This window comes from Paramormyrops kingsleyae, unplaced genomic scaffold (genome assembly GCF_048594095.1).
Source record: "Paramormyrops kingsleyae isolate MSU_618 unplaced genomic scaffold, PKINGS_0.4 ups55, whole genome shotgun sequence".
NCBI classification, from domain to species: domain Eukaryota; kingdom Metazoa; phylum Chordata; class Actinopteri; order Osteoglossiformes; family Mormyridae; genus Paramormyrops; species Paramormyrops kingsleyae.
The window spans coordinates 42,036-67,916 of NW_027325993.1; the positions used below are offsets into that span (position 1 = coordinate 42,036).

At 42.7% G+C, this 25,881-nt stretch overlaps 1 protein-coding gene across 1 annotated transcript in view; it reads right to left on the bottom strand.

Annotated features, from left to right (window-relative positions):
- Nucleotides 1–25,881, bottom strand: part of LOC140586411 (uncharacterized) — a 69,335-nt gene that overhangs the window by 1,950 nt on the left and 41,504 nt on the right. Inside the window, exon 2 of the mRNA XM_072708255.1 lies at nucleotides 5,523–5,746. Within this exon, the coding sequence (XP_072564356.1) occupies nucleotides 5,523–5,746 (224 nt within the window). The remainder of the gene's footprint in view (nucleotides 1–5,522; nucleotides 5,747–25,881) is intronic.

Below are 25,881 nucleotides of genomic sequence, written 5' to 3' on the forward strand. Positions count from 1 at the left end.
GGGCTGCATCAGAATAACTCGGTGGGACCCGGACCAGCCGCTGGCCTTGTAACTGCAACTGGCCCCACACACACTGGTATTTCTTCAACTCGGGATACTGCTGCCATATATCCACCCCACTCTGCAACCCCTGTATTAAACTAATAATTACACTAATCTCACCATCCTCCCTCTGTGCTTTACTTACTTCATCCTCCAACCCAAATTCCACCCCACCAGTCTGAGTTTGGGCCTCCACCCTTACTACACAAATACTGTCAGAGGGCCCTTTCTGCCCTGAAGAGGGGATAGGGGAGCTAGCCACAGCCACTTCCTCTGGTAATGCCTCAGGTAAGGACAAAGGCCTACGGGACAAAGCATCTGCATTAGTATGTAATTTCCCAGGGCGATGAATGATTTTATACTGGAATGCGGCCAGCTGCTCCACCCACCGAGCCAATTGTCCTTCTAGGCCCTGAAAATTATGTAGCCATCTCAGTGAACTATGGTCAGTACGCAAGGTAAATTCCTTCCCCAATAAGTAATGTTTAAAATGCTTTGTGAAAAATACCATGCTCAACAATTCCTTCCTAGTGGCTGCATACTTCCTCTCCTCTTTTGTCAGTGCCCTACTCGCATAAGCAACAACCCTTTCTACACCCTCCTCACCGTCCTGGCATAACACTGCTCCAATGCCAAAGTCACTTGCATCTGTATCAAGAATGAAACGTTTATGAGGGTCAGGGTACGCCAAAACTGGTGCTGTGATCAAAGTAGTCTTTAATTGTCGAAACGCCTCATCACACAACTCATCCCATTTAAATTTCCGTCCCTTTTCAGTTAACTGATGCAATGGCCTTGCCATGTCCGCAAAGCCCCTAACAAAACGGCGATAATAGGAGGCCAGCCCCAGAAAACTCTTAACATCTGTTTGAGTTTGAGGAACCGGCCAACTCCTCACAGCTTCCACCTTATCCTGGTCGGCCATAATGCCCTGAGCCGAAATAATGTGCCCCAGATAACGCACTTCGGTTGCAAAAAGGTTACATTTACCAGGCTTCACCTTTAAATTTGCCTGCCCCAACTTCAAAAGCACCTCATCCAGCCTATGTAAATGTTCCTCAAAAGTCCGACCAAAACAAATAATATCATCCAAATACACTAAACAGGTTGACCACTGCAAGTCAGCCAGAACCAAATCCATTAAACGCTGGAAGGTGCTGGGTGAGTTACATAGGCCAAAACTTAAAACATTAAACTCAAACAATCCCTGCCTAGTGATAAATGCAGTCTTTGGCCTGTCCCGAGGGTCAACCTCAACCTGCCAGTAACCACTGGCCAGGTCAAGGGTTGAAAACCATTGCGCATTGGCTAAACTGTCTAGGGCATCATCAATCCTTGGCAATGGATAAGCATCTTTCACTGTAACTTCATTAAGCTTACGGTAGTCTACGCAAAATCGGAGGCTACCATCTTTTTTCCGTACTGGCACTACCGGAGCTGCCCAAGGACTACATGAGGGTCGTATAATGTCATTCTCAAGCATCTGTTTAATATGGTCCGCGACCTCCTGCTGCAAATGCAGAGGCACCCGACGGGGGTGCATTTTAATAGGCCTAACACCCCCCGTATCAATTTCATGACGAGTCAGGTGTGTCCTCCCCAAATCACTATCATTCCAGCTAAATACGCCACTATGGCGTTGAAGTAACTCTCGAATAGCTATCAATTCTAAAGATGAGAAACCCTTTTCTGCCAACCCCAGCTGTGAAACAACATCTACAGGCCACTGTACGGTCTCTGCAGATATGGTATCCTGTTCCACAGTGACGTCCGTATAAAGGGTGCCCACCTTCATACCCTCCTTTAAAACACAGGGCCCCTCGGTCACATTTATAACCCTGACAGGTACCACCCCTTGCTGTGCGCTACAAACCACCCGCGCCACCATCAAGTCACAATGTGAAGACAGGGAGTCAGACGGTTCGAGCAGGCCTACCGCACGGCCTGCCAACAACCCTTCCACAACCCCAGCAACAATGGCCTCCGTGCGTGGCCCTACTACAGTATCTGCCTGTACAGTAACTAGTTTTGGTTCATTAGCCTCAGATGATGAAATTAGAGGCAATTCCTTCCCCATCAAACTACAACATTTATTAGCAAGGTTAATCACAGCCCCATATTTTGACAGGAAATCAATCCCCAGCAAAATTTCGGTAGACACATCAGCCACTAAGAAATCCACAACCAAGGCCAAAGGTCCAAATTGACAAATGGTTTGCCACCTCCCAACCACCTGCATATCACCCCCATTTGCTGCTGATGCTACACCCTGATACGCTGTTAACTCCCCCATCCCCTTCGTAAACTGTAACCACCTCTGTTTGGGGATGATAGTAGATACAGGGGCGCAAGCCTCTAACACATGAGAAAAACACCCACCTATTTTTGCATTAAGGTAGATACCGGAGCTATCCGGGGAATTGTGAGCCAGTCTGGCCAGTCTGCAGAAAGGGGTGGGCATTTGGCCCACTGTGCCCACCCCCTCTAGTTTCCCTGCACATAGGGACAGTTACGACGCAGGTGCCTAGTGCATCCACACTCCCAACATGCATCTCTAGCAGTTGCTATTGCTGCCCGTTCAGGTCTACCTTGCTGACCACGCCTCCTTTCCTCACTATTACTCCCCCTGCTCATCTCAGTCACGATAGGGGACGGCAAAGACGCCACCGTCTGCTGCAGCGTTCTAACCTCTTGCCTTAAACCCTCCACCACCCCCAACAAGAGCTCCATCTGTTGATCCCTAGGTGATTTTTCCGTAACAGCACACACCCGGGCATCATAACTAATCTGAGACCTTTCCAGACTCTTTATTAATTCCAACTCGGCAGCTATATTAATGGCTTCTTCTAATGTATTAGGCTTCCGACCGCGAAGATATATTCTCAAATCGCCACTCCCAACATGTTCTACAAAGTGGTCTCGAGCAAACATATCACGCGTCACATTATCGGCAGAAGGATAAGCTTTATAAATAAGCCGGCGCAATGCCATACCAAAATCCCGAGCCGATTCGTCTGGCAATCGTCTACGGGACAAAAAATTGGCTCTGTTCCAGTCATCACTATCACATGGTTCCAGACATCTGCCTAATGCCTCTTTTAAACTTAAATAATCACTGCGAGCAGCCAAAGGCAACCCGGAATACAACTCTCTTGCACGCCCCGACAAGAGAAGTGACAAAAATTTCATTTTTAAAGAATCATCCCAACCATTCACTTCGGCAGCCACTTCAAACTGGGCAACCCAATCAGACCATTCCCGATTAGTACCAGTAAACGTTTCGGGCATAAACACCGGACGAGTTGCTACTGGCAAACCCTGAACGGAGCTACCCTCCCCCCTCGGTGGCTGTTCCACTACTTCTGGGTCAGACATCATCCCACCACTGCCACCAGTGTAATAAATCCTCTGTGGGTATTAAGGATCTATCCTTTAGCTATCCTAGCCCGCTCCCCACAGGTTACCCACCCAGCAAGCCCAAGGGATACACACCACCAATTTAGGGATCAAATACTTTATTTAATTAATTCATCACCCCTCAGCACAATACAACCAGCTAGGGAGCAGATAAACAGGCTGTAACCCCGCCGCCAGAGTGTGTCACACAGCAACTCAGTAGGTTCACCAGCACCCCCCTCACAGAAGCACAGCAAGCCAAGCAAAATCGTAATTCACACCCGATTACACCAAACACCCCCCTCCGAGGCGGCAGCGTACACCATCCCATCCAGCCCTCCCTTAACCCACCGTATTGCACAGACCCGATCGGCTGACCATCCTAAAAACACATACACACACACACAAACATACACAAGAAGAATCTTAAAAAGGACACTTCCCTTTCCTCTACCAGACCCACCCACGGGGTCTAATCAACTAAGCCCCAGGGATTAAACAAGGCTGGGAACCAACTTCCTCCTGGAATGACAGTAGTCTCACCCGCCGGCAACAGTCTCGCCCTAATAAATCCGCGCAACCTCTACCTATTTCACCCCCCTACCTATCTTCGCCGGCAGCGATCCTAATGACCGCGACCAGCACTAATCAGCCCCTCACGCAACACTGACCGGCATTCCTCTCCCTCGTCTCCAACCTTTCCCCTCTTATCACCACACTCCGCTACATGCCCCTCCCCCACTTAGTTATTGATTTCACCTGTGGCTAATCTCCTTATTACTCCTGGACAGTCTCATCCATTCACCACAATATCACATGTCCCAGGGCAGGATTTCTACGTGCCACTTCCGTGGACTTTTAGTTGAAGATTATTTATGGCAGCTTCCCCATGGTTACAGTGTACAGGGCGAAGTGCACATTTAGAAATCCTGCCCTGGGAAGTTCCATGCATTTCCGTATGGTACAAATTGCCAGCTTTCCGGCAGTATATCACATGTCCCAGGGCAGGATTTCTACGTGCCACTTCCGTGGACTTTTAGTTTAAGATTATGGATGGCAGCTTCCCCACGGTTACAGTGTACAGGGCGAAGTGCACATTTAGAAATCCTGCCCTGGGAACTTCCATGCATTTTCGTATAGTACAAATTGCCAGCTTTCCGGCAATATATCACATGTCCCAGGGCAGGATTTCTACGTGCCACTTCCATGTTTCAATATAACAAATGCTTTAATTGCAATATCCTTTTTATTTTATTTATTTCGTGTATTAATTCTGATAAAATGGCTTGTAGAGTGGCAACCACGTTTCTAGGTAGATATTTCACAGGAGTGCTTTCAAGCTGTACAGTATAGCTGTACTTATATGAGAAAATTTAATCAGATAACACCAAAACAGTTCAATAGTGCTTGGATGTGAGATCTACAGAAATACAGAATTACAATAAAATACTGACATGTTTGGTGAAAGACATATTTATTTATTTATTTATTATGATTTATTTTATTCGTCAGGAACAGGCATCCATGAACAGTGACGTTGGTAGCCATGGACATCCACATCTGTCTGACGGGACAAGAGAGGGGAAAAATGCAGATTATCCTCGACCAGAGAACGCTCAACAGATAATATATAGAACATTTTCACATGTTTAACAAATTAACAATGAAATTAATGTTAACATTAAGAACAATACGATTTCGGACATCCGTATTGTACTGACTGCGCAGTTGCACCGCAATGCTGAGCTCCTCCTTTTGTTTACGTTCGGCGGAGTCCGGCGGAATCCGCATTTTACCCTCACCCGCATGAAAACAACAGCGAAACCGTGTACTAATCAGCGCGCGACAGGGGAAACTGAATTGCCCAGAACACCGGCGCTGGACCTTCTTCCCAGCACAGCTTCCAGGGGTGACCATGCCCAGCGACTCCCACAGCCAGGCTCCCTTCTCCGGGGACACACAGCGCATGGGGCTGCTGGAGACTTCCGGCAGTGCGGCCTCCTCCTAGCCCCGTAATGCCGCCTCCGCTGCCTCGGCTAGCCACCCCTGGCGGTCGCGCTACTTCTCCCAGTTGGTCAACTCACCGCTGAGCTGCTCCAGCTCCTGCTCCTCCGCAGGTTTCAGCAGCCGCTCACGGTCACGATGGTCCCGCTCCTGCTGCTTGTCAAGTCCGCGGCGCTCTGCAGCCAGCCGGGCCTCCCAGCTGCAGCACGTCTCCTCCCGCTCCAACAGAGCAGCCCCCGCCCGCTGCGGATTCTCCTCACTGACGAGCAGGGAGCTCTTGACGGCCAGTGAGTGGCAGGAGCGTCTTCAGGGCGCGCTGCGCGGGTCCGGTGCATCCTGGATCAGGGTTCCCACAATTCTGGCACAACCGACTGGCTAAGCAGTTTCTAGCGCCGAGGTGGTTAAAATGGTACGGTCCACATTAGCGGTGTCTGAAATTGTTTTACATAGAAATTTTCCTACAAGGTGAAGTTAGCTTTTGTTTTTTTCTTTACAGCAAAAGAAAAGTTTTAAGACCCCCCAAACTGCTATTTTTGTCTCTTTGGGGGAGTCTGGGTCTTGGCGGGGGTTACTGTACCCCCCAGTTCCCCCCGTAATTCGAACCATGTGTCTATGCTGCTGAAATGAGCCTTGCATATTGCGAGTTGGACCGAAATCATCTTAGTGAAGTTTAGTTTGGTATTTGTAAAGCTGGCCTATCCAGTCATGCAAAAGGTTAAACTTAATTAACTATATGCAGTGGTGTAAAATTCAGCTTTCTTACTTTTGACATGAATTAACTTACTTTAATTAATTAAGCTACATATCACCCATCCATGTTTCCTAGCATTTACAGCACTGGAATGAAAATGATGCAAAATTTAATTAAAACACTGAACAGCTGTTGCCATCCCACCAACAGGGGGCAGGGCTGCCCTTCATCATATCAAGCAATGCAGTGTGAGGCTTCCTATGCATCTTGCTCCCTCCCTCTCCGCCTTGGCTTTGTTCAGCCATCTTACTTTGTGTTTCTGTGCCTATGTGCTTTGCTTGTTTCAACTGGTTTTAGGATCTAAACTGGTTAAAGACCATGGAGTGGCTGGTTAAGGAGGCTCACCAAAGCCTACACTGTCTGTAGTCTACACTGCCTACCCCTCACCCAACAAATCGTCAGTCTCATGACACCAGGCAGATAACATAAGAACTATACAAACGAGAGGAGGCCATTCGGCCCATCGAGCTCGCTTGGGGAGAACTTAACTAATAGCTCAGAGTTGTTAAAATCTTATCTAGCTCTGATTTAAAGGAACCCAAGGATTCAGCTTGCACTACGTTATCAGGAAGACTATTCCATACTCTGACTACACGCTGTGTAAAGAAGTGCTTCCTTAAATCCAGTTTGAAATGTTCTCCCGCTAATTTCCACCTATGGCCACGAGTTCTTGTATTTGAACTAATGCTGAAGTAACTATTCGGTTGAACAGCATCCAAACCTGTTAGAATCTTATAGACCTGGATCATGTCCCCCCTCAGTCTCCTTTGCTTGAGGCTGAACAGATTTAGCTCAAATAACCTTTCCTCGTATGACATTCCTCTAAGACCAGGAATCATTCTTGTGGCCCTACGCTGCACCTTTTCTAAGGCCGCTATGTCCTTTTTAAGATATGGTGACCAAACCTGTACACAATATTCTAGGTGAGGTCTCACCAAGGAATTGTATAATCTTAGCATTACCTCCCTTGACTTAAACTCCACACACCTGGAGATATACCCCAACATCCTATTGGCCTTTTTTATTGCTTCCCCGCACTGGCGAGAATGAGACATGGAAGCATCAACATACACACCAAGGTCTTTCTCATAATCAGCTACCTTTATTTCAGTAGGTCCCATAAAATACCTGTACTTTATATTTCTGCTCCCTACATGGAGTACCTTACATTTGTCTATGTTAAATTTCATCTGCCAGGTGTCAGCCCAGTCACTAATTAAATTAAGATCCCGCTGTAGCTGCTGAGCCGCTAGTTCAGTATCTGCTACACCACCCACCTTGGTGTCATCTGCAAATTTCACCAGTTTACTGTATATATTGGTGTCTATATCATTTATGTAAATTAGGAACAAAAGTGGTCCTAAAATTGAACCCTGCGGTACCCCACTATGAACGCAGGCCCACTGTGACATCGAGCCTCTTATAACTACTCGCTGCTTCCTATCCGTTAACCAGTTATCAATCCAAGTCGCTACAGTTCCTAAAATACCTGTCGCTTTGAGTTTAAGTGAGAGCCTCTTGTGGGGAACAACATCAAAAGCCTTTTGGAAATCTAAATAGATGACATCATAGGCCTTCTTATCATCAACTTCCTGAGTAGCTTCCTCAAAAAACTCCAACAGATTTGTTAAACAGGATCTACCTCTCCTAAATCCATGCTGGCTATCCCTCAAAATGTTATTTGAGTCCAGGTAATCTACCATTTTCTCTTTGATTATAGCCTCCATAACTTTACCAGTTATACAAGTTAGACTGATTGGCCTATAGTTTGACAAATTACTTCTATCCCCTTTTTTGAAAATGGGCGTTATGTTGGCATGCTTCCAATCAGAAGGTACCACACCTTCAGATAAGGATTTTTGAAACAGTAATGTTAAGGGTCGGCAAATAATATCCCTCATCTCTTTTAACACTATAGGTAAGATGCCATCAGGGCCCTGTGATTTATTTATTTTGAGCTTAGCTAGGCTTTGCAAAACATCAGTTTCAGTTATATATATATTAGTTATAGACGATGTTGCATTAGTAATAAGAACTGGTAAGTTACTAGTGTCCTCGACAGTGAATACCCGTGCAAAACTATCATTGAACTCATTTACTATGTCAATGTCGTTTTCAATTATAAGACCCTTACTATCCTGCAGATTAGTAATTTCAGCTTTTAGAGCTCTTTTAGAGTTAACATACTGGAAGAAACTTTTAACGTCATCCTTAGCCTCCAATGCGATCTTCCTTTCGACATTCCTTTTAGCTCGTCTAATGTCATTTTTTAATTCAGCCTGTAGATTTAGATACTCTTGCTTTATTATGTCATCATCAGTTATTTTCCATCTCTGGAACAAAGCCCTTTTCCTCCTTACTTTATACTTTATGTCCCTATTAAACCACCTAGGTTGCAATTTCCTAGATTTATTCTTGCTAGAAACAGGTATGAAGTCCTCTTGTACTTGCAATAATGTGCTTTTAAAAAATTCCCATGCCTCTTCAACAGTTTTGTTATTTAACTCCATCCAGTTCACAGTTTCTAGTTTTAATCTCATACAATTGAAGTTAGCCTTCCTAACATTATATATTTTTGATTTGGACTTTGCTCTTCGGGCACTAAACTTAACCTCAAATTTAACCATGTTATGATCGCTACTGTCAAGTGGTTCTAAAACATCTAATTTACCAATCCTGTCCTGGTTATTAGACAAAACAAGATCAAGAATGGCATCTCCCCTGGTAGGGGTGTTAACAAACTGAGTAAAAAAACAATCCTGTACTAATTCCACCATGTCAAGTTCATTTTCAGAAGAGCCAGCAACAATGTCCCACTGCATCCCCGGTAGATTAAAATCACCCATAACTACCACATCATTTTTATTGCTCATAATCCTAATATCACTGTATAACAATCTGCTTTCCTCAGCAGCTACATTGGGTGCTCTGTAACAAACACCGACAATTAGGCTATTTGAGTTTGTAGCATCTAATTTTACCCATATAGCTTCCGTACTTTTACTTATATCAGTAAGCTCCCTTGCCTGCAAGTTTTCCTTTACATATACTGCAACACCACCTCCCTTCTTACCTATACGATCTTTACGGAACAATGTGTAACCATCCATATTATATTCTTGTCCATCCTTATCACTCAACCACGTTTCAGTTATTGCTATAATATCATAAGAGTCCGATGAGATAAGAGCCTCTAAATCATGAATTTTATTCCTAATACTCCTGGCATTTAAATACAGACAACAAAGGGTAGGCCTATTACAGTGCCTACTTATAATATGAAGTTAAACATACCTTTACCTATCTTATCTTATCTTATGTTATCTTACGTTATGTGAAATGTCGCTATTTACATCTGACAGATAGCCCATCTCCACAGCCGTCTCCAGAACCCCAGGGATGTCACTCAGCTGGTCCAGCACATCACTAGGAAATTTGACCTCATCTTCATCAAGTCTCGGTCGCAGGGGCACCCTCATTATCCCCGTACGAATAGTGAGCCTCAGAGTTTCCATTCCTCTGTTGCTTGCAGATGTGAGCTGAGCTCATGAAGTCGTTCCAGAACTGCTGGCACCAGTAATGAGCATAGCACTTGGCATCATAGGTCATCTTATTGTAGTTGCTTATATCGTAATTATTGAATTTTTCCATTTTTTCAATAACAAGAGAAGGGGACAAAAACGGTGGTGTTGGACCCATGACCAGCTGAGATGAGGGGGCCTGCACCAGAACGTGAGGCAGAGGGGTGGGATGAACTACGGCTGGGGCTGAAGATGGTTCTGGAGCTGGGCTAACTGGTGAGGCTACGCATGGGGATGAAGGAGGGGAGTCCATAAAAAGAGATGGAGAAGGAGGTAAAACAAAAGAGGATGGGACTGGTGAGGGAACTAAGAAGGAAGTTGATGATAAGGCTGGTGAGTAGGGCTCAGGGTGCGACGTTGTTGGGACTCGATGCAGGATGGTAGCGATCCCACATGGGTTGAATCGAAGGGGTTACTGGAGAATAGCAGCTTTTGTAAGTTCTTGGTATATGGCCCCCTTCCGTCCTTTAGGTTTCCTCCTTCGTCCTGATAAAAGAATGACGGTACAATTATGCAAAATAAAGTGTAAAAATACAAGAGTCAAATCAATTGATGGCTGTTAGTGACAGACAGACAGCACACTTGGCAGTCAGTACTGCACATTGAGAAAAATACTGCCGTCTCATTGTCTCATTGGAGACAGGAAACGAATGCTTGGGAGACTTACGCGCTGGTCTCGGATTGGGCTGCCTGCATTTCCGTAGGGGTACTTCACCTATAAAAACACACCAGTCAGTGCACAGATTGCCTGATATGCAGAACAGCATTTACTATAGAGAATAGCAACGCTGGAAAGGTTCATGTGCACCAAGGCTAACAGCCCACTCAATCCAAATGCTGGCATCAGGAACTGACTATTCAATCAAATCATTTACTGTATATAAGTGAACTTTATTGTCATTCACACCATACAACAGTACAACAACGGAAGCATAGCTGAACAAAATTGCATACCTCCAGGCTCAATGTGCAGACATAAAAAGACAGGTGCACATAGTCAACATATGGATAACACAAAGAAAATTTCACTTCTTACACAGAAGTAATTAAGACTGTGTAAGACAGCATAAGGCAGCACAGGACAGACACTAAATATACAAACCAATATACATATATCTTGCGCCTTCCATAAATTCCATTATTTCTTTACTCTCAGGGTACCTAAAGTAAGAATTCTGCCTTTTCTGATTTACATTATGGGGACATATTCACCTGTTATCTTACTATTTCACAATGATTATCTGTGATGTTTAAACACATCACAGCAGCAGAATTTACCGATTCCATTATACAATACAGTAACCATGTGGATTAGAGCCCCGTATGTTTACCGTTTCATGGTAACAAACACGATCTATTACTCTAAGTAAAACTCCATCCATCCCTTATGAACATTTTATTTTTAAGTATTCCAAGACACACACTTCCAAAACAATATGATTGTCACAGAATACAAGACTCAACAACACCAGACAGCCCTATTCTGACTTTCATTCTTCAAGTGTTGAGTTACTCCGGCCATCGTTTTGCCATTCTTACCGGGGCTAATGGAACCAGGGTTGTTTTCTGGAGCAATCCACACAAGTTTCGGGGTGACAATGAAACAATTAAGACGGACCAATTAGTGCTGGGCTGTTTATCGGATATTTACGGAATATCGATATATTATCAAAACCAGATAAAGGAGGACACAATACAGTTTATATCGACATAATTTGGTCGTTTGTTAAAATCGGGCGCTATTAAAGACTTTGAATATAATTCCTTCCCCTTTTAGAAGTAACGCGAGAGCTGCGGTCCCGACGTTGTACAGACTCCCAGAATTCACAGCGAAAAGCGACCCATTCAGTTAGGATTCATGGGGGTTTGATGGAGGGCTTAATGCAATGGGACAGATAATATGTCACATGTGGTTTTCATTTAAAACTGAATATTTACCACACTTGAAGGAAATTTTCATGTATTGCTAATCTTCCTAAAAATACAGAGGTGGGTCTATGCACTTATGCCGATATTATGTTTTGTTTACCCATGTTTACAGTTTTATCCTTAACATAGCCTCCACGGGTTTGCTCTAAAGACATCTCATTTCATTTACACAATGACAATAAAGCTATCTTTATCTTATCTGAGAGTGGAAGAAGCAAAATGACGCAATGCTAACGTTAGCATTAGCAAACAGTTGCCTAGTAATCTTTGGAAGTAACACGTTACTATAATTCCACTACGTTTGGCTGTAAGGAGTAATATAGCTAAATACCCTTTCAAGTTAAATAACACAATTAACAGTACCGAAATTTAAATGGACTTGTTACTTTTGTCTTTCGTTAAAATATTAAGTTACAAATGCGTCCTGTTCCGCTAATTTCCGGTTTATGATCTAACGCCATCCGACCTTACTGACAATTTGTCAGTTGTATTGTTTCGCACTGTCACAGCTGCAACACTAAAATGATATAACTACCAGGCATTGGCATTGTCTCCGCGATCCTTGAAAATCCATCGTCAAAGCATCTCTGTTGCAGAAACATCGCTACCGAACATTGATTCGACATTCCCCCGATGTCTGCGCCATGTTTCTCAATAGCGAGGCGACGTTAATGTGCTCACTATGCTACCTATAGCCCACTGTTATTTTTCCTTATTTGGCTTTATAACCCACAACAGGTTTATAGTATATATGTATTCCTATAGGGTAGATGTGTTCTGTTAGCCCCACATGCAGGCATACTGTTTAAAAGCACATATATAGAAACAATCCATTACAACGTTTACTGTTTGATATTGACAACATGACAGAAACAGAAACACTAGGTTTAACATTTATGCTGAAGTGATTATAACACAGCAATACTGTCCGATAGTGGTGGGCGGATCGATCCAAATATCGATAATAATGTTGGTATTTATATTGATCAATACCAGTTTAATGAGATCGATACTTATAAGTTTCAATCTCTCTCCCGAATGCACCGCAGCTGTGTGTTCGCGCTGCTGCTCTCAATTGCTGCTCCCAGCTGTCACATGACTCAGCGGCGCCAGGCTAGCAAACAGGCGCGGGCGCACACACATACACACACACACTATAATATTTCTAATAAAGTATTTTAATAGTGGGTCGCTGAGCCATGCTCACAATAATTAACCCTCTGCAGCCTAGGGGTAGGAAACACACTTTCACTGACTGGGGCATGGTCACACATTTCTTCAAATATCATAAACTTAATTCATGACAAATAAATTATTTCTTATATATTTGGTTTGGCAACAAACTCATCTTAATCTTAGTGTACTTTGTAAATATGTCAAATTTATGTGAAGTTTGTAATTTGACATTCAAAGTAAAGACATTGCAAAATGCAGTTTGGAACACTTGCAGAAACATTATAAAAGTACATAGTAAGCAATGCTGGCTACATGAAGATGACTAAATGGTGTAGTTGCAACATTCATTTGGATAAATAAATAAGAAAAGCCTAACTCATGTAACTATTTCTGGCTCCTTTCATTGAATATGTAGCAACTTTAATGTGTATGAATGAACCATTGTCACCTGGCCACGTCCCTACCCCCCTTTTATGGCGCTGATGGGGACGTACAGTATCTGGATCGCGTTTCACCATTGCGCTGTTAATCAAATTACCATGCGAATGCGATTTGAATACGCGCTACACGCCCCCGATGCAGGTAAAACAAAGTAAGGTGACATGGTTTACTTTTTTGCCGATTCAACCTAATTTAAAAAACTTTAATACTTCCGTCAATGGATGTTTTGAAAAGAAGACAGATTACGGATTTTTCATGATTCTACATTAAGATTTGTGGGATTCAATAGAATTATAAAGAACATACAATGAATAGAGGAAAAGGAGAATATAGCTTAAAGCAGGGCATGATGAAAGGAGGGGGTTGATTCTAAAATAATACAACTAACAGAAATCAGGAACTGACAGTGTGCGAGCAGGGCAGGGTGACCTCGTCCCAGACAGTTGGAAAAGAGGAACAGATGCTTATTTTAACTTTTGCTTAACAAAAGGGGGCTGCAAAAATGCTGACACAATAAGATGCTGGGAGGGGGAACATGTGCTAACTGACAAACAGAAGCAAATGTAAAAACATGTTGATGTCACGTAGCTGGGAAAATACCAAAAGAGGGGGGAACACGTACCCGGAGGGCTATAAAAAGACAGCCGATAACTATTGTTCGAGCTTCTTACTGTACATGCTGAATGTATGTCAGATAGTCGCTCCCTGATTGTAATCAGTCAGAGAATAAACTGGTGACTTGCAACTACTCCTCGTCTCAGCTGTGAATCTCTTCTCATCCACGGACCCGGTGGAGATTACTTACTCCAACAGATTTCAGCGAGATATAAACTGAAATAGACGCGAAAAGTACGTTGCATCGCCGACGATGCACTCGACCCCAGAGGGTAAAACAGCAGGGATAGTTCGGGGTTTAATCATCAGATGCATGCGTTTATTACAATTGCACTACTACAACCCACACACCGGCACTGCTCACCGTGCACGTCGCCCCGTTTATTCCTCATACACACGGTGGGCGCACGCACACATACACACACACTACACACAACAATAAACATTAACCACTATACATGACATAACACACAGCACATTTATAATCACACAAGCGATTACTTATAACTATTTATAAGCTATCATCAGTCCAAGGAGTGACGCCGATGTTTCCGTTCTGCCTTATTTGCTGTAACTGTAGTTCCGCTTTTTGCCAGCAGGCTGCGCACAGACAGCGTTTCTGTGGGCTGCACATGGTATGTAGTTAGATTAGTATTTCATAACTGCACTGCAGGACATTGCGTAAAATCATTTTCTGCAGTAAGTATTGGAGTGTTTATAAATGATCTTTTAAATAATAATAATAATAATAAATCAGTTTCTCACAAACACCTCCATTCATGACTGACTGAAATATCAAGGATGAAAGTGATTAGGATCAGCTCAGAGAGCCCATGCCGAGCTGTTGCTAAAGTAGCAGCAGTCAACTTTAAACCAATGTTAAACAAATACTAGTCTGAAAACAATCAGTCATTAAAATTAATCAGCTTGCTAAGTTGTGTTTCCTTTAATAATATAAATGTTATAGAAAAATGGAAACCCCACGCTCTCCGCGAATATTAATCACCAAGATTTATAAAAACCGCAACTGTACTGAAAAATAACGTTGCTTATGAATGTTGGCAAGTAAAAAGTATTTGTACTTTGTGATCAAGTGCCATTCTTGGCACATCACACAACGACGAAATGTGTCCTCTGCATTTTAACCCATATATGACATATTAGTGGGCGGCTATATTATTTAGCTTCATTCTTAAAATAATAATACTAATACCAATAATAATAATAACAAAACCAAATATCCTGTAAATTTTAGAATGTGAAATGGTCGGCTAAGTTGACCTCGAACGGTTCTGCGTACTCATTGTTTTTTTTTTTTTTTTTTTCGTTTCTTGTTTTAAGAAACTGAAGCCACCCAATCAGCGTGCCAATGGAGTGACGTCAAGCGAAGGTTCATTGAGATTCTAGAATTTATAGTTATTGCTACGTATATCTGGAAGCAGAAGCTGTAATTTTTTTTATTTCTCTCAGTCTTGATTTGGGCTTGGTTGGTGATTACTGTTCCTGTTCAATTCCTTTAAATAACTTCGGCAATGGCTCCTTTCAGTCGCTTGCGTAGTTTTCTACGCACTTGTCTGAGAAGCTTGAAGCGTTCCAACTTTCGTGTGGGCAAATCCACTGCACCATGCTCAAGTGTTGCAACGGGGGTTGCTATAAATGGCAACGCCCCTGCAACGGTCGGGAGTGGCATCCACCTCCCCAGTGGACACGGGGATCACGGGGATCAGTGGGCGGCAGTTTGGGAGAAAATTACAGCCCTCGAAGACGAGGTGGGCCGTTTACGGTCCGAGATCTCCCAGCTTGCCGGTGCCCTGACTCACCCAAATATGCCCCGGAGCAGTTCGGAGACCACTCTTATAGTCCCCACTTCAGCTCCAAGCTGTTTCCCGCCCCCTCCTCCTCCTCCACCGCCTCCTCCTCCACCGCCGCCTCCTCCTCCTCCGCCTGCTAATATCCAGGGCCCGAAGCAGAAGAGGAGTCATCCTCAGGGAAGTGGCACAGGACCCACCAATGGCCCCAGCGTGGTGGATGTTCTGGCGGAGCTGCCGCACATTAAACTGCGCCCAGTGCAGAGGTCGCCAGGTGGGACGCCAGTGACCAGGAGGGGACCGACGCAGGGGACGCCCATGCCCTCAGAGGACTTTGCTGCCATTTTAGCAGAAGCACTTAAGAAAAAGTTTAAGCATCAGAACCACTCTGATGAGTAAGAGCAGCAGTCCTCTGAGGCCTTTAACACTAGGTTTGCTAAACCTACGCAAATCTACGTAAAATCCCCTCGGCCCGACCGGAATGGAACTCCGTAACCGATTCATGCTGCAAAAGGCAATGGAAGCAGAGAGGGAAGCTTTTGCAGCTGCTGCATCATTTGCTGCTGCTGTGCCAGGAACTGTTCAGACAACTCAGTGCCAGGTACAAGAGAGCTGCAACAGGAATCGCAGCAGATATCTCTGCGCAAAGTGTTGCAAATTCACCTGCGCCAAATGCAGGCACGGAGGTTACTGGGTCTGCAAACGCTGCAAACACTGACTATGAAACCACTGAGATGATGAAGAGGAACTGAGGGACTGAGAATTTTTTTTTACTTCTTTTATTATTATTATTATTATTATTGATTCTGTTTTCAGTCTATTTTTGACAAATAAAACACTTGTGTTTCTATATTTTGTGAAATTGTGTCTTTCATATTTGTGGGTCAGTCAGAGTGTGGGATATTTTGTATAGATATGGCAAGCTTGCCAGCAGCAGTGGCGGTAAAGAAATGCAAATGTAGCAGGGTTCACAGGTAACTAGTGTTTTTGCACAACAAAAGCAGGAGGACAATGGAGCTAATGGCCTCTCCACCCGAGGTCGGGCCGAGGGAATTCTCACCAGAAAATAAAAAGCTCAGTAAACCTAGTGTTAAACCTTTTTTACTTAAACTTTTTTTACTTAAATTTTTTATACTTATAACATTTTTATACTTATAACATTTTTATACTTATATCATTTTTATACTTAAGATTTTTATACTTATATACTTTATATACTTAAACTTTATATACTTATACTTTGTGTACTGATTCTATATACTTATTAATAAATAATATATTTATATCACTATTATTTTTAAAAGAGTTGCTGATTTTGTAATACTGCTGCAGCATTCTCCACATGCTAATCACTGCCCCACATCGAATTGGCACTTTGATCAGCCACGAATCACTTCACTACCCCCTGTTGAATGTTGCATCGTATGTTGTTAGATATTTCGTAGTAGTAAGTACTTCATTATTAGGCTGCACAATATTGGAAAAGATGTATTTCTGCAATGAGTATTGCAGTATTTATTTAAATTGAAAATGCTTAAAACAAACCAATTTCTCACAAACACATCTATTCATGAGTGATTTAAACGGCAAGGATGAAAATGATTAGGATTACCTCTTATGATTAGCTCTTGCCAAAATAGGGCTTGTAAACTTTTGTGGTACTCAGAATTAACCCAAACAACTATGACTCTATAATCCTCTATAATCACTCTCACTCTGTCACACTTGAATCAAACTCCAGACCTCGCATGTAATGAGCAAAGTTTTCTTCTTTATTCAGCAATCCAGCATAGTGTTCCAGCCACACTCGAGTACAATGCGCAATGCACCCCGCACCCAGAAATCAGCAGGTTAATATACTATAAGACGGATTCCTCTATATGGACTTCTAAGTCCTGATTGGTTACCAAACATCTGCAAACCAGGTTTCGAACATACAACAAACATAATACGCCACCTCTATTGGTCTACTTCAAGGATGTTCAACTTCCAATCCTCGTTAGGCCTAGGCCTCCTATGAGTCCCACACATAAGCCTGTCTATCCAGCCTAGGAAGGAGGGCAAAAACCCTAAACATTAGGGAAATTCCACTCCCAACCCAGCAAAAAGGTGCAACCCCCCCTTCGGTGTCCATGGCTGGCATGACTCACAACGCTATCAGTAAGGGAAACCCCAACCCTATATTACCTAAATAAAGACTTCAGCGTAAACATATACAACCCTTATGGGTACATAACTTGCTTGTGTGTTCAAATGCTACCATACAACAAACTGCGTCTAGCATAGTACAGCAGCTACATTTACCCTCCTGCAGGTCCCCTTTCTCCCCCCGGCGATGTTCCCTTCAGCCCAGTTCTACAAGGTCTGTGGCCTGCAAAGCTGGTTCCGTGCAGGTGGCTGCGAGGCAAGGACACACGGCACCATCCCCAAAACAACAAAACCTGAGACACAAGAACAATCCTACAATGCCTCCCAACCCTGGCCTACCATCACTTTAAATTTCCCTTCCACACTTTGAACTAATGTTAAACATATACTACATAATCCTGAAAAGGAGTGGTCACTAAAATTAAACAGCGAAGAGAAAGCGAAGAACAGTGAGAGGACACCACTGTTTATGGTGTCCTCATCGACCCTTCGCTTGACCCTCTATAGCACAGGTGTCAAACTCCAGTCCTGGAGGGCCGGAGCCCTGCACATTTTTGGGTTTCCCCTCATTTAACACACCTGATTCAACTCCTTGTGCTAATTACCACACAGCTCTTGAGCTGAATCATTTGTGGTGGAACAGGGAAAGAACTAAGCTACACAGGGCTCTGGCCCCCCAGGACTGGAGTTTGACACCCCTGCTCTATAGTCTGCCTACAGAACCAACAGACCTGTGGACGATGCAGTTAACACTGGACTCCATTTCTTACTCCGACACTTGGAGTGCCCTGAGGCATATGTTAGGATTCTGTTTGTGGACTTTAGCTTTGCATTTAATACTATTCTATCGGAGCTAATGCGGACTGAACTCTCACAACTGTCTGTGCCTGATCCAAAATAACATATTATAACCACGATGGCCCAGTTTTACGCTACAATCATTGAGTCCATCCTCACCTGCTCCATCACAGCCTGGTTTGGATCAGCCACTGAACGAGACAAGGCCAGACTGCAACACATCATCCACTCAGCAGAGCGAATAATCGGCAGTAACCTGCCTACCCTCCAGACACTTTACATCACCAGAACCAGGAAACGGGCATACAAAATCTTTGAGGACCCATCTCACCCTGCTCACCACATCTTTCAAGCCTTACCCTCCATGAGAAGACTCATGGCAATCAGAACCAAGACCACAAGACACGCCAAGAGCTTCTAAGTTCCTTAGTCCCTCAGGTAGTCTCTCTCATTAACCAAACCAGTCTCTGAATGGACGTTCAATTAATCGTCAGCTGCAGTGAAGTATCCACCAGCATAACCAGTGAACAACTGATAAACTTCCTCTATGATTATATTCTGCACTCTTGCACATTATGCACACATACTGCAAACTCTGTATACATATTGCACTCTTGCACATATAGTTGACTTGGCTGCTAATTAATAACGGCACCATTTAAGAGCCCTTTAAATTATTATGCCATTTATGTAGTTTATATTCATACTACAATTATTACTATGTACACACATATATAAATATCATAATACCATCATCACTGCCATTTATAAAATTAATTATCATGTAATTATCATATTACCTAATTGCCAATCTATTGTTTATTACCTTTCTGCATATGTCTTTGCTAAACGTGGTATGTTCTTTGTAATGTCATGTAAAAGCACCACCAAGGCAAATTCCTTGTATGGAAACATATCTGGATTCCGATTCTACATCCTTCATCAGTACTAGAAAACTTCCATCCAGCGTTGCATTTCACTTTGACGCTGTCGCTTTTGAAACACTTTTTCTGTGATCTAGCTCTTGTTTTGGTCGCCGGCTATCATCCAACAAAAGGTTCATTTCAGCTCTCCTAATCTGACATAAACCACACTCACAAACACTTTCGGGTTACTGTGCCACCGGGAAGGGATGGACTCCGGTCAGGATGGGTTTCCAGCATTTCCTATCCTGGCTGTTCTCTTTAGGGACAAACACAGGAATGGAGTCTACCCAGCTGGAAATTGTACGTTCCCTGTACGTTCAGAGAACGTACCCATTGGTGTAAAGGACGTCGCTGTGTAACCTTCCCAGAATGTTCCCGGGATGTCACGATGTGGAGTTCTTTAGACGTTCGGGGAACATCATTTTGGGAAAATTCGGGGAACTTTCAGGACGTGTTGGTAACGTTTCGGGTCCTATGTGGTCTTTTCATCACTTTCCCAGGATTTTTATAGATCTTGAGTGACAATTACAATAACCTTTAGGGGACCTACCTGGAATGTTATTTTTTAGTCCTTGCACCACCTTCTCAAAGCTAGGGCTGTACGATCACATCACCATATGTGATCTTTCCACGAGTAATACTGAGATTTTTATGCAACAGAAAAGGAGAGATTACCCAAAATAACCTGTAATGAAATAGGACTTGTTATTATCTACCAATTAACATAGTGTGACAAATAGGTTAGTGGTGTTACCCCGAGCTGCAACAACAGACACAAAACAGTACCTAATCCAATGAGTAATATTGTGCATGCGCACATCGCAATGATGCGGAGGTGGATTTTTCGTACAGCACAACTCAGATCGTTTGCAGAACTTTAGTAACATTACAGGGACTTTTGCACAACATTTAGGTGACTTAAAGTTTAATATATGCAATACCAAAACGTGTTTACACTATAAAACAATTATATCCAATGCATTTCAGTTCTTATTATTTCTTTTATTGTTCATAATTCGAGTGAGAGAGAGAGAGAGAGAGAGAGAGAGAGAGAGATGTTTTGGTTTTGGACCAAAAATGACTCAGATTATGTAAAACAATTATTTAAACAAATTATTTACATGAAACAATTACTTCAGTCACTGTAGTAACATCTAAAATGTTCTTTTCTCAAACTGAGCTGAAACCATCCAAAAACACTATCAATAAAAAAGAAAGAAACGTTTGAGAGAAAACTCCGTCACTGTCTTCAATTTGATATCGTGTAGATGGCCCAGGTTCTTCTTCCGCTGCCTGAAAATCATAAATAACAATATTTCCCAGTCACTTCGTTTACTTTTTAATTGCTTTTGATTACCCTTAGGTGTACAGGCTATGAGGTAACTTAGCATATTAACCAAATGTGTTTGCCATGTAAAGTGTGGAAATATAAGACAAAACTGAGATTATTAGTGGTTAGACTATGAGTAGGTGTCCATGAATTTGTGACAGAAACAAAGGTTTAATAGAGAGACAAGGTGAAGGGTAATTAAAGTAACCAGTTACACTAATATCTTGGATGTCCTCCTGTGTTGCCATAAAATGTTACAGCACCTTTGTCACGACCGGGTGACGGGCGAGCGAGTGGGATGTGGAAAAGCAGGAGCAGGGAGACCGCAATCCAAGGGCAACGGGGTTTATTATGGAGAACAAGCAGACAGGGGAGCACTCGGTTAACAACGTCAATGACAGACCTGGGGAAACAGACTCGAACGCGGACTGAAACACACAAGACAAGCCGAAATAACAGGAAATAGGTGATCACAATCAGGGTAGTGCACGTGAGTAATGAGGGGACGTGGCACACACGAGGATCGGACGAGCTGGGCGTGACGACCTTGGCTTGTCCGATTTAAGTGAACAGGTACTACGAATTTAAAAATGGCATCAATGTGCAGTGCAGTTTTAAGTGTTAACTGCTCCGAAGAAAAACAAAAAAAACTTACAGGTATTGGGTGGATCTTTGCACGGTGAGGTGCGTGTTTTAGGGTATCCCCTATATAATTTTCAATGTCCTTCTCGCTAACCCTCGGAAATTGTGCAGCACAAGCTCCTAGAAAAAATGCAGTATTTAATAAATATTAAACAATGGGTCTATGCAATGTAATGGACATTTTGTGAAATCTAACCGTTTAACATACTAGGTAATTTAAAACAACATGGTGGAGTGCTGTTCCCAAGAAGGACAGCTTTCCTTTTCGGCCTTTCAGGCTGTAACTGTGACCAGACCTCGTTTGTAGCCATCTTTCTGAGGGTTCTCCTCACAACGTCCCCAATGCTGCAGCCTCCCATCAGACTAAAAAAACGGATCTATACAACATATGAAGATAAATACTTAAAAACAATTCTTAGTGTTGCAATTAGACAAACCCTTTTAAACAGCAATATAGCATATCAACATTCCATCTTTTGTTTTTGTTCTGGGCCCTCCAACTGCAATTTGAATCCCTCAAGCTCTTGCACTGTCCTGCAGGGCTTCTCAAAACACATGTTCTCCATGGACGCCGGGCCAGGGGGATTTTTTTGAATGGTCTGGACCAGGTGTTCAATACTGTTTCCAGTGTCTGCCTGCATCCTTTCAATGGCCATCATGATTCTTTCATGGATGGGGTCTAGGGGGCTTAACAGGGTTGCCAACTAACGCATCTGGCGTGACACTTAAGGCCAATTGATGCTTCACTTTTCCGTGTTCGTTTTCAGATGCGGACAAGGGGACGTCACGTAAATTTCACAATTTCTCGCGTTCGATTTTTACAATCTTATCCTAATTTTATCATATCCTATGTTATCTAATGTTATACAACCTATCCTATCCTTATTATATATTATTTTATGCTTATCGTAAGCTATCCTAATTTTATCGTATCCTATGTTATGTTATATAATGTTATCTTAACCTTATCTCTACTTATCATTATCTTAATCTTATCCTTTATCTTATACAATCTTATCTTAAACTTCTTCTTTTAACCTATCCTATCTTGATTTTATGGTATCCTATGTTATGCAATTGTTTCTTTTTTTTGTCAATGTATTTTTTATTGGTTTTTTCAGACATACAAAAACCCCCCACAGGTACAAGCATTAAGACAAATAAACATAACACCACAAGACAAAAAAAAAAAAAAAAAAAGTAGTCACTCAGTTACTTTGTACACATCACACATTATCGAGAGTCAAGGTGCATTGTCAGCTGTTCTATATGAGAAATAAAAGGATGTCATACCATATCAAACTTTCCTACTGATCCATGCAATGCATATCTAATCTTTTCAATCTTAAGGAAAAACATGACATCACATATCCATCTAACAAAGGAGGGGGGGTTTCTCATTTTTCCAATTTAAAAGAATGAGTCGCCGAGCCAAAAGGGAGGAGTAGGCTATACAATTTAATTGTGTCTTTCGTAATGGGAGATCATTCAATGGTACGCCAAAAAGTCCGATAAAAGGACAAAGGTCAAAGGTTACCCCCGAAATCACAGAATACACCTCAAATATTGAAGACCAGAATGCAGTCATACTTGGACATGACCAAAAAGTGTGAAAGAGAGTAGCAGGTGCTTGTCTACATCTGTCACAAATAGGATTAACCCCCGGGTAAATCTTGGATAACTTAACCCCAGACATGTGAAGTCTATGTACAATCTTGAACTGAATGAGGCAGTGCCTCGCACAAATAGAGGAGGAGTGGATTCTTTGAAGTATGTTAGACCATTGACCATCATTAATAGTTGTACCCATATCCTTCTTTTACTATTGTCAGTGAAGAACCTTCCATGTCAAATATATTTGTGTACAGCTTTGAGACGGTTCCCCTAAGCTCTGGCTGACTTTCTATGATTGAATCAAGAAATGATGTCTGAGGTAGTGAAGGAAAATGACTGACGTTATTCTGTGTGAAATGTCTAACTTGTAGGTATCTGAAAAAGTGATTTGCTGGCAGAGCAAACTCCTGTCTAACCTGATCAAATGACATGAAGACGCCATCCTTATATAACATCTTAATATTCAACGCTCCATTTTTAAACCATTGTCTGAATGCATTATCTAATAGAGAAGCTGGAAATAGCAGGTTGGCCATGACAGGGGCGTAAACAGACATGGAGGCTAGGCCATAATGTTTACGAAACTGAGACCAGATCCTTAGTGCAGGGCTTAAAGTATTCCGGCACCGTGCCGGATCTCCGGCGTGCGGCCGTGAGGGAAAAAAATAATAATATTTTAGAGCCTGCGCATGCGGTTTAATATTTTCGAGCCAATTTATTTCACCTACCAATCATATGAGAGGAACGCAGCTTTAACTAACGTTACAAGCCTATCAGAAGCAGAGAAGGGCGGGTCCTTGCAACACGGTATGATTGACACCCATACGTCAATGTCACGTTAGCGTTGTCGGAGAAAAAAAAATGGAGCGCAAGTTTATGAAGCCTGGGGATGATGTCCTAGCAATAGATAAAGGACTCAAAAATAAATGGTGCTGGGTGTGGATTGAAGAAAGTAGAAATGGCGAGCCTTTTGGCAGTTGGTGCAAGAAACTGAGAGAGCCCGGGGCTTGTTTCTGCACGATTTGCTGGAGGAAGCTACTGTATGCCAGCAGCGGTAAGAAAGTGCTTGCTTGTCATGATTTAGACTCCGGTCATAGAGCCGCTGCCCGTGCACTCAAACTTACCACGACGTTGCCGGGAGCAACTGTTACAGCTGACACACCGTTGTCTATGACTGACCGTGTCTGCGATTTAAAAATACGTTTGTGCACATTTATAGCAGAACATGATTTGGCATTCAGAATTTCGCATCCACTGGTCACCCTGTGTAAAAAACTGGCAGAAGACAAAAAAGCGTTAACTAGCCTGTCGGTTTCAAATCAACATGCGAGTTACATGAACACTCATGGAATTGCATTACAGTTCAAAAAATGTTTGTCTGAGAAGCTAAAAAAATGCATGTTCTCACTCAATGTTGATGAAGCAACAACCTTGAATATGGATAAAACACTCAATGTGCTTGTTCGCTTTTTTGATAATGAAAGCAACAGAGTAATAACACAACATCTGGCAAGCAGAAAAGTCAACATTGCAAATGCCCCAAACCTTATGCTGGAACTTAAAGATGTCATGCAGACTTATGGTCTTGAGTGGAGACAAGTTACCAGCATCCTCCTTGACAACTGTGCAGTCATGAGAGGAAAAAAGTCTGGCCTTGAAACTCAAGCAAGGAAGGCGAACCCATACCTCCTTGATGTATCTGGAGACACCGTGCACATGGTTTCCAATGCTGCCAAGGCCCTCATGAGTCCGTTCAGCACAGAAGAGGAAAATTTCTGCTCCGATGTCTATTATGATATTGAGAAGTCACCAAAACAGAAGGAGATTTTCTCAGACTTTCAGAGTCTGCTCCATCTTCCTTCCAAGAGCTTGATAAGACCTATTAGCAACAGATTTCTTCAGATGCTGGAGGTGTGCACCAGGCTGAATGAACTCATGGATGTACTGGTGGTGCATTATTACTATGTGCTGGATTGATTGATTGATTGATTCCCTTTATTGCTGTTGCAATTCACCATGTCACTAGTCACAAGTACCAGCGAAAAGCAGGCCATCAACCCGACCATACATACACAAACATTATAGGGGGGCAGACAGGTCAGGAAGACAGGGGACTGTAGGAAAACTCAGAGAAACAGATTACGTGAGGAGAGTGGAGGTGAATAAAAAAAACAGCCCCCAGACTGTACTCCAGTAGGAAGTACAACATAGGAACAGAAAAAAAACACCTCAGCAATAAGCACATAGTCACCACATCTCACAACACTAAAGTCGAGACTTGCAACAGGGTAGGGAAGGGAATCCAAATGAAGAACACAAATACAGGTAATGCTAATCATTTTGTAGTATAAATTAAGTATTTTTTAATGTGCTGTCTCTGCAGTTAACCATTTTTATTGTATTATATTGCATGTAGAGTGATGTGCTAGTTTAGAGTGTTGTTAGGTTTTATGTAGGAATAAGCAATGAAAATAGCCACAGTGGTGTGTGTGTGTGTGTTTGTGTGATACAGAAGGCTTCTTAATGAATTGCTGACGAGATATGCACTAACAGTTGAGGAAAAGACCAGAGTAGAAATTCTTCAACAAGAACAAGCCACAACATCCCGAATGGGAACACAAGCCAACCTTGACCGGAAGGCACGAATCTCTGTGCTCTTTACAGAGTTTGACCGATTCAA